The sequence below is a fragment of the Crocuta crocuta genome, unplaced genomic scaffold, assembly GCF_008692635.1.
Source record: "Crocuta crocuta isolate KB4526 unplaced genomic scaffold, BGI_CrCroc_1.0 scaffold133, whole genome shotgun sequence".
In the NCBI taxonomy this organism is placed as follows: Eukaryota; Metazoa; Chordata; class Mammalia; order Carnivora; family Hyaenidae; genus Crocuta; species Crocuta crocuta.
Genome location: NW_027529438.1, coordinates 2,456,734 through 2,466,820, shown reverse-complemented (window position 1 = coordinate 2,466,820; position 10,087 = coordinate 2,456,734). Strand labels below are relative to the sequence as shown.

Below are 10,087 nucleotides of genomic sequence, written 5' to 3'. Positions count from 1 at the left end.
GTTGCCCCCCCCCCCCCCCATTTTCTTCTGGTTAGCATAAAGGAGCACAGGAAAGAGAAATGACATGAAAAAGGGATTGTGAATATGTCCTTATATTTTTCTGCCTCATTTTATTTCTAACCAGAAAAGGACCCACTTTCTAGAGGTCATAACTCCTTGTGGCTCTCCTTTATTACCCCATGCTGAGAACTTTTCCTATGTACACGTTATTTCATACCTACATTTTTACCATAAGGCTCTTCACATCTTAACTTCACTATGGTGGGTCTAATGTTCTGCAAATAATAGACCCCCATCAAGTCTCTACTGATTGTTTATAGAAACAGCAGGACATTAAATAATTGGACAAAAGAAACAGAGCAAGGGGAAGGCCTGGTTCCCTCACTGAACCTCTTTCTCCTTTCATGAATATTCTCATAAAAGGAAATCACCTTCCTCTTCCCCCTTTTCCTCTGGTTAGGAGAGAGGAACACAGGAAGAAGAAATGACATAGCAGGTGCACCTGACTTAAGCAGGCTCCCAGATCCAATTTGTCCCAAATGGTGTTGTTCGAACCAGACTAATGATCGGTATCAGCGGTACATCACAGCCAAGATTAAATTCCTGAAAAGGACATGTGCAGAGTCCGCCTGGGGGTTAAATTAGCCCAAATTGATTCAAGGACACAGTTGAGCAGGATGCATGCCCCACAGCATAAAGCCCACTGTTCCGATTACCAGCCTAGGAGGCAACAGAGGTTCATCCTGTCCTGATTCTCAGAATTTGCCAGCCCTCATTAAGTCTGACTTCTTTGGAAACAAGATAGATGCGGATCTAAATGGCCAATAAGTGCCCCGGTTTGCAAGGCCATCGCTGACCACAGAGAGTGGGCACGAAGCCTCTGAGTGTGGGTGTGGGGGGAAGGGGAGGAAGCCAGTTCACATGAAAGGCAAAACAAACATTTACAGAGATGATTAACCACGCGTTTTCTAATGGCCAGCGTAAATGCCGCCTAGTCCAGGAAGGGACCATCTCGACCGGAAGTGTTGTCTCTCTTTACTGTCCTCTTACCCATTTACTTGTTAAGTCGCTGACAGGGTGACAGCGTGCCCACTGCCAAAATGTAGAGTTTGTCAGTCATGGAGAGCTTTTCCCAGTCCCCCTGTCTGATGGTGCAGCCCCTACAGCATTAATCTACAGCCATAAGTGTGAGTCAAATAAATGCAAACATTAATGATGACTCAGTTTGCCCATAGTTAGTTAGTCTGGTTGATGAAAGCCATAAATAACACCGAAACTTCAATCTCAAAAATGCTAGCCCTCTGAACCATTGCTACAACTGTTGGCAACTCTGACACGTCCTAGCTGTAACCATGGGAAAGTATTTTAACCTTTCTAAACACCAGTGGGTTCCCTTCCTTGTTTTTTAATCCACACGGTCCTGGGCACGTACTGAAACACTTCTGGTAATGTTCTCCCATGTTCCCATGCTTGACAAGGGAAATGAAATCCCAGTTATTTATTGGCCCTGATGTGCCTGCTCTGTTCTCCCTTCCTTCCCCGCAGGGCAATGTGCTCACGACTCAGCTCCGGTCCCCTCCCGGAAGTTTGTTGAGCCCTTACCCCATGGCCAACAGTGACCTGGGCGCCAAGGATAGGGATGCAGATAAAAACACCTGCCACTTTTCATCGTCTAGCTTTGGGCCAAACATTGTACATACAGCCGTAATCCTGGCAGTGATGCTCACACAGCAGCTCACACGGTCAGACTATGGATACGGGAACACTTCATAACTGTTCACAGCTAGATCCTGCCTCTGTGTGGAGATCGTTCTAGAGTCATGAGATGGTAAAACAACAACAACCAAGTGTAGTTTAAAATTAATAGCATAGGGAGGGAGAAAAGGAACATCTAGAATATAAAATAAACTATAAGAATATTTGTATCACGTAAGGGAAGGGAAGCAAAAATAAGATAAAAACAGAGAGGGAGGCAAACCATAAGAGGCTCTTAAATACAGAGAACAAACTGAGGGTTGCTGGAGGGGTGTTGGGTAGGGGGATGGACTAAATGCATGATGGGCATTAAGGAGGGCACTTGTGGGGACGAGCACTGGGTGTCGTGTGTAAGTGATGATTCACTAAATTCTGTTTCTGAAATCATTATCCCACTAGATGTTAGCTAACTTGGATTGCAATTAAATTAAAAAAAAAATCTGTATCAGCTCCCAAGCATTTCACAATTGATTATATGACAAGCCATGATATAAGTTATTGCAAACTAAATTTATGTGTTGTATTAATTTGTTTATTATTCATTATAAGGACCTATGGCACAGCCTCGGGAAATGCTCACATACGGACAGAGTGCAAAAGCAGGAGTCCTTAGAGAGAGAGAAGATGGTGGTGCAGAGTCAAACCCTGGCGACAAGTCAAACCCTGGCGACGAATCAAAGGCGAGGCCTGAGAGAGGGTTCCTGGGGGCAGTAAGGTTTAAACCTGATAAGCAAGAGTGAAGAGAAGATTCTGGAAACAGCGGCTTTTGCAAAAGAAGATTTAAATCCAAGTAAACATTTCGAGGAGTAACTCAGAATGGAATCGAGAGGATGTTGAGGAAGCAGGCACATCTCTTAACACCATAAAAACGTGACTTTGGTCAGAGCACCTAGACCACCTCCTGGGACACATCCTTCTACTCTGGGCCAAAAGAGAGGTCAGGTAACACCTGTTAGCCAAACAACCAATTGTGTATTGGTTAAAACTGTGCCACACGGGGCCCCTACGTGGCTCAGTCGGTTAAGCATCTGACTTCGGCTCAGGTCATGATCTCATGGTTTATGGGTACGAGACCTACATCAGGCTCTTTGCTGACAACTCGGAGCCTGGAGCCTGCTTCAGATTCTGTGTCTCCCTCTCTCTCTCTTCCTCTCTCTCTCTCTCAAAAATAAATAAACATTAAAAAAAAAACAAACCTGTGCTACGTGAATCACAATTCTTTTAAAACAAGTTACATAGCCTTGTGGTTTTTGACTTCATAAGCCTGTATTTCACGCTGCCAATCAGGACCACATTTTCAGTTTGGGTTGGCTCTGTGTCTCCTAGATTGCCATCCATAAGACCCCAGATAAATGCTTGGGTTGTTTTATAGTCTCTTCATGATTGACACTTTCTGTTTCTAGAATTACTCCATGAAAGCAAGAGAAAGGGATAGGAGTGGGAGGGGGGGCTGAGAGAGTTTTTCAGAGTGGAGCACAGGCCCAGAAAGAAAAGAACAATTAAGAACATGAAAATGGCAACAGACACCGGCTATGGGTGGTAGAGATGTGGGCAACTCTTTCCTATTTTTATTTTTCATTTCAATTTTTTTCAATTTCTGTTGTTTTAATGACAAAAATAAAAACATGTGGGGTGCCTGAGTGGTTCAGTTGCTTAAGTGTCTGACTTCACGTCAAGGCCATGATTTCACGGTTTGTGAGTTTGAGTCCCGCATTGGGCTCTGTGCTGACAGCTCAGAGCCTGGATCCTGCTTCGGATTCTGTGTCTCCCTCTCTCTCTGCCCCTCCCCTGGCTCGTGCTCTCTCTGTGTCTCAAAAATGAATAAATGTTAAAAAAAAAAAAAAACTTTAAAAAGAAAAACATTGAAAAAGTAGAAATGCTTTTTAAAAAATGGATTGCTTTTTTTAAAAGATGAGGGGGTTAAAAATACCTTCAGTCTGGTGAAGGTTTATTTTCTTCTCTGAGAGAGGAACATGGGTACAAAAAAGGCAGAGAAGTTTTAAGTGGGGAGAAGAGAGATCCATTGAGCTCATGCAGAACACAGTCTTTTCTTGATAGTTAAAAGGCAAGGAAATTGGCCAAACATGAGGAGGTGGAAGGGGTTTAGGGGTTTGACAGAGGGTGGGAAAGCCTTGTAGGGGTCACCCTGAGAAAGATAATAGAGACACACAATAGTCTCTAGAGATATGAAGGATGTTTTCCCCCAAACAATTTAAACTCTTGGAAGAAGAACAGCGACAGAAGACAAAATCATCCAATAACTATCGACCCCAAGTTTTCTTCCCAAACTGCTTCTCTGTGAATCCCTGTTAAGCCAAATAGCTTGAGTGTCTGTATGGAAGATTAAAACAGAGAATCAAAGCAGGAAATGTAGCTTTATATTTATCTTTGAAAGTGAATTCCCACAGATCCATAACCACCACATTGTTTACTTCAAAATAGATTTTATTTTTTGATCTGTGGCTGCTATGAAATGTGTTTCTCATTCCCCACCACTGCCTGGTGCCTGCCACTCCACACTGAATTAGCTTCCCCTTTCTAAATGCAGAAAACTCAATTATGCCTCACTTCCGGTATGGAATCACTTTGAAGTAATAAGAGGAGAATGGAAATATCCACTTAGGTTGATGGAAAAAGATTTAAAAGGACTACCCCGTCTTTTCCTCTTCCAGCCCACCCACCTATATTAAGTTGAAGGTCATTTGGACAGGAACGATTGGCCAATTTATATGCATGTTACCTTTAAAAAGAAGTTCAGGTCTAAAGGGGGTCTTGTGTTCCTACCACACTTCTGCGATCTCCTCAAAGCTTTCAGACAGCAGGGTGAAGGAATGCACTACGTTGGTTTTTCTTCTACCCAGTTGCCCTTCTTGATTTTCATGCCCATGAAAACGTTTGAGGGGGTGGATGGAAATGGAAACGATACGTGTGCTGTGAGGAGCATTCCTCCAGTGGTCAGCTGGACTATGCACAACAGCTTGAATCTTTGGACCCCCCGCTCCCCTCCCCCCCATCGTACTGTTGTGGCAGAAAGAATACTGATGTAGAAATCAGTATTTTGGAATTCTAGTTTCTCTCCATGCCCGAATTGATTGGAGTGGGGAGACGGGGCGGGGTGGGGGGCGGGGAAGGAGAGAGAAGTCCAGTCAAGAATAGTAATTTATGGATCGGGGTTAAAAATGCTTCATGTACATTAAACAGACTTGGCTGGTCGGGTGCTCCTTCCTCTGTCAAGGAATAGTTTTCTGTTCCTCTTTTGGACCTTGGGGGAATAATATCTTGGAGAATAAGCTATTGGGCCTAAACTGTCTGCCTTGGTCTTAGCATCTTCCTGAGGGAAATGTTTCCATTTGTATCTTCCTGCGGAGGAAGCCGCCTTGGCTGGTTGGGTAGCAGGTGAGCTCACCCTGTGATCATAGTAATTGGATCAGGAATGGTTCACCCAGAGCCCCAGGCAGCAAGTGAATAGGTTGGGTTTTTTGTTTTTTTTTATTTTTTGGTCATAAGTCTGTGTGGTAATTAACTGATGAAGAAGCTGGTTCCATTTTATAAGGTATTATCTGTCTCTCCAACAAGGTCCCAAGGCAGGGCCTTATCTTTATTTTTTAAGTCATCTGCCAGTACCCAATATTATGGTCCAGATATAGAAAAGTAAAAATATGCTTATTTACAAACCAACTCTTCTCTGAGGGATCTTATGACCTTCAGTGAGTAATCGAAGGTGGGGAGCTCTACACGGGAGGGTTGGTGCTACACACTTGAGAAATAGCCATCCTCTGGAGGGAAAGCAGTGGGATCCATGTTCATGACTCACTTCTGGGTCTTGGCTGGTTTCTCCGGCTTCTCATTGTATGGAATGACAAGGTCAACAGCTGAGTCTGGCTTCTGGAGGAGAATTCCCAACTTGAGCTTAATCTCCTTGGCCCTGAAAGAAAAAGATGTAAGGGGGAATGGAAACACCATATGAGCACATAGATCTGACACATAGATTTCTTTCTGTGTCAGAGAAACAAAAATGAACAAAACCCCATTGTACTGTTGTGGCAGAAAGAATACTGATGTAGAAATCAGGACACATGAGTGTTAATAAGTAACAACAAGCTCTTATTATGTTCCTGGTTCATCTGCATTATCTCATTTTTGAGAGAGAGACAGAGAGAGCTCAAGCAGGGGTGAGTCAGAGGAAGAGGGAGAGACTCTCAAGCAGCACCATACCTATGTGGAAATTGACATGGGGCTCCAACTGACAGTGAGAACATGACCCGAGTCGAAATCAACAGTTGGATGCTCAACCAACTGAGCCACCCAGGCACCTCCTCATTTTACTCTTAATTACTGGTTTACATGGATTCTTTCATTTTATGTAAGACAGATACTATAGTATTAATCCCATTTTTCAGATGGAGACACTAAAAGTCAGAGTGTTTAAAAACTTGCNGGAGCCTGTTTCAGTCTGTGACTCCCTCTCTCTCTCTGACCCTCCCCTGCTCACGCTGTCTCTCTCTCTCCTAGAAATAAATAAAAAAAATTTAAAAAAATAAAATAAATAAATAAATAAACTTGCTTACGATAACCCAGTCAGTCTGTGGTGGAGATGGGACTGGAGCCCACATGGTGTGACTCTAGAGTTCACAGGTGAGCTACTCACTACATTACCTATCTGTCCTCTGAGGGCCCTGGTCCCAGATCTGTCATTAATTAGATGTAGAATATTTGAAAAAATAATCATTTTATTTTTTACCACCAGGTCTCAGCTTCCTCATCTGTAAAATGACAGAGCTCCATGTTTTCTTCAGCTCCCTTCAGCTATATGCTTAAGTGATTCTACCTGAAGACGTATTCTCTATAAAGCGTTCTTTTCTTTAGATGGGTCTGGTTTTTTTCCTAGCCACTTGCCCATTGTTGCATAATGGCTACTGGAGTATCTTATGTGCAGTAAGCCTTCAGTAGATGAGTATTAACTGTGAATGGGTCAACTATAGCAGCATTATCCCATTGCTTTCTATCCTCAACATTTTAGTGAATAGATAAAATCAGAATTCTGGGCATTCCACAACCATAGGATGCAACTGTTTTCATGTCTAGTTTCAAAACTAACCTAAATTATCCATTATTTCATAGCAAGTGTGAACTCTAAGAGCACCAGCAAATCATAAACATTAGTCCATGAGGCAAGCTGTTGTGTATTGATAGACCCAAAAAACTGTTCTTTCATTGCTGTCTAGGTGCTTTGCACAATGCCCTTAAGATAGGATTGATCATTTTGCATTATGGTTATTGATTCAGATGTTTTGTTTTCTACTCTGGAAGGTGAAGGTAAGCGCTGAATCCTGAATACCTGTCATTCTTGTGGGAGCTTAATGCATGGTCACACAGTCAACACTCAAAAACATTAACCAGAATGAACTGAAGAGATCTTGACTTTGTTCCTGGCAAATCTCTTCACATTTCTCTCCCCTTCAATGCTGATCCTAGCCAAAGTCTTCAAGAGCTATGATGGGATTCATTTTGTGGCCAGATAGGGTTTTCCTGCTCCGAATAAACTTCCATCATCCATTCACATGGAGAGACCGATGAGACAATTTAAGTAAAGAAAATGTGTGAGAGGCACCTGGGTGGCTCGGTCGGTTAAGCAACTGACTCTTGGTTTCCGGTCAGGTCATGATCTCGAGGCTTACAAGTTTGAGCCCCGCATCTGGCTCTGTGCTGACGATACAGAGCTTGCTTGAGATTCTATCTTTCCCTCTCTCTGTGCTGCTCATACTGGCATGTGCACTTCCTCCCTCTCTCTCAAAATAAATAAACTTGAAAATTTTTTTGAAAAAAAAAAGAAAATGAGATTAACAATCATGGATATCAGAAAGAAAAAGTTAAGAAAATCCACTGTCTACTTTATCAAAAAACCTATAAATATTGAATCACATCATAGTTCCCTTTAGTATCACAAATATAATTTTGAAACTATGATTTAGATTTAGTCACTTCTACAACATCCTTTCTTTTTCATTTCTTTCCACTTCCATTCTTTCCCTAGGACCCTCTCTCTGGCTGGAGCCGGCTCAGATCCCACAGCCCAGAGCCGGAGCACAGCACTTTGGTTAAACTGGAAAGTTCCACAGGCAGAGCTTATATAAACCATGAGAATAAGTGTCATTTTGGTTCCAAGCTCTGCAAGTTGCTTAAATTAACCAATGTTTCAGATTTTTTGCCCAGAAAATGGGACTGATAAAATAGTACATCCTCTTTTTCGTGATGATTAAATATGCTAATGCATGTGAATCACTTACCACAGCGTTTGGCATATAATACTGCTTCTTCAAAGTTAGTTCTAACTGCATAATCATTTTTCCAACCAGGCTCATCCCATGTTCCCTAGCTTCAAGTACCAAATTAAAACATCCAAAAAGATTCCCACCAGTTACTAAGAATTACTACACCCACCACCTGTCATATTCTGGCTCTGGAGACAAGAATCACCAATTTAATATTTATCCGGAATAGAAAGAAAACATTACGAAAGCAGGGAAGGGGAGGGTGCACGCAATATTTGTGGTTACCCTCTGCTGGCTAGCGTTCAATAGGACAGCCAGAAACAAACACCAGGGCCATTTTTTTTGCGGTCAGGTCACAGTATCGCACCCAGTTCTTAAAGAACTTCACCCATAACATACTCTCCTTCTGGCCACATATGCCCCTTACTCCCTGCCCTTAAAGGAACTAGTCTATGAAGCAGCTGTTTTCAGTCTTAACCTTGACTCCGTAGTTCACCCACCAACATTTAGATAAGGATGCTCTATTGAACGTCTCTCATATGCTTGGTTTTTTGTGTGGTAGGTTCTTTAAGTTTTGGGTATTTTTTTCTTTCAGTTTCTGTTTCTTTTTTCTCCCTATGTCCTTTGCTCCATTTGAGCCATTGCTTTTTGCAAAAGGTAGAGAGACATTTGTATATAATTGCTGGTGAAAGAGCAGGTTGGACACAAAGGGGTAAAGTACAAGGAGTGGAGTTTTGTTAAATTGTGTTTATTCATCATTAATTCCCCCTTTAAATTTTTTTTAATGTTTATTTTTGAGAGAGAGAGAGAGAGGCAGAGTGAGAGCTGGGGAGGTTCAGAGAGAGAGGGGGACACAGAATCTGAAGCAGGCTCCAGACTTTGAGCTGTCAGCGCAGAGCCTGATATGGGGCTCGAACCCACAAACTGTGAGATCATGACCTGGGGTGAAGTCAAGAGTCGGATGCTTAACTGACTGAGCCACCGGCACCCCATTAATTTCCTCCTTGATCATGTTGTCCATGTCAGCTGCACGCAGTAAACATATAAATACAGAGTTTGGTCCTTGCCTTCAAGGTGCTTATAGGCCATTGACGCCTCAAACCTGTAAGCCATCACAAGCAGCATTTCAAGGAGAGGATCCAGTGAGCAGCAGATCACTGGCCCACAAGGGCAAGTTAGGGGGGGCTTCTCAGAGGAGGCAGCGGGAAAAGATGGGCTCTTCCAGGCAAAAAGAGGGGAGTGTGCCTATCCTCTGAAGGGAGGCAGAAGTGGTTCTGCATTGCTTGAGTGTAAGGTGTGAGTAGGGAGAGGAGAAAGCAGGGTTAGAAGCTGGCTCACTCTGCCTCCCCTTCCTGATGAAGAGAGGATGACAGAGGGGCCTCTGTAGAGCACTCAGCCTACCGCAATTTTGGTAGGAAAACAAAAAAGAGGTGATATGATTGAAAGGGGCCTTCAAACACTGTGTCTGTGTAAACAGGTGGCATCTGGTCTTACAAACTCAATCTGTTTTGAATTTTTTTTTTTTTGTTAACTCTTTCAGGATGTACTTTCCCATAAAAACGTGGTTTTACTAAAGGTGGTTAAATTTTTAAGACATCCCACAAAAGCCTTTTAAAACCAGAATCAATCAGGGGCGCCTGGGTGGCTCAGTCGGTTGAGTGTCCAACTTTGGCTCAGGTTACGATCTCATGGTTTGTGGGTTGGGTCACCAAGTTGGGCTCTGTGCTGACAGCTGGGAGCCTGGAGCTGCTTCGGATTCTGTGTCTCCCTCGCTCTCTGCCCCTCCTCCCCTGCTAGCACTCTGTTTCTCTCTCTCAAAAATAAATAAATGTAAAACATAAAAATAAAAAAAGAAATTTAAAAACCAGAATCAATCAGAACCCCAGTGCAATTTCATCTGCATCACTGCTTAAATAAGCTTTTCATGGGATGCTCTAGAAATCAATGACCATTTATAACATTGCCTATAGAAAATTGTATTCCATTTCCTCAGAGTTACAAACACTCCAGAACATCAGATTACTCTTTTCCTCATATTTGCCCTGGGGATGTAAAGGAGA

The 10,087-nt window shown here is 42.8% G+C and overlaps 1 protein-coding gene across 1 annotated transcript in view; it reads right to left on the bottom strand.

The window, feature by feature from the left end:
* Nucleotides 1–10,087, bottom strand: part of RGS5 (regulator of G protein signaling 5) — a 46,435-nt gene that overhangs the window by 16,522 nt on the left and 19,826 nt on the right. The window contains exon 2 of the mRNA XM_077760045.1: nt 5,570–5,680. Coding sequence (XP_077616171.1) covers nt 5,570–5,680 — 111 coding nt within the window. The remainder of the gene's footprint in view (nt 1–5,569; nt 5,681–10,087) is intronic.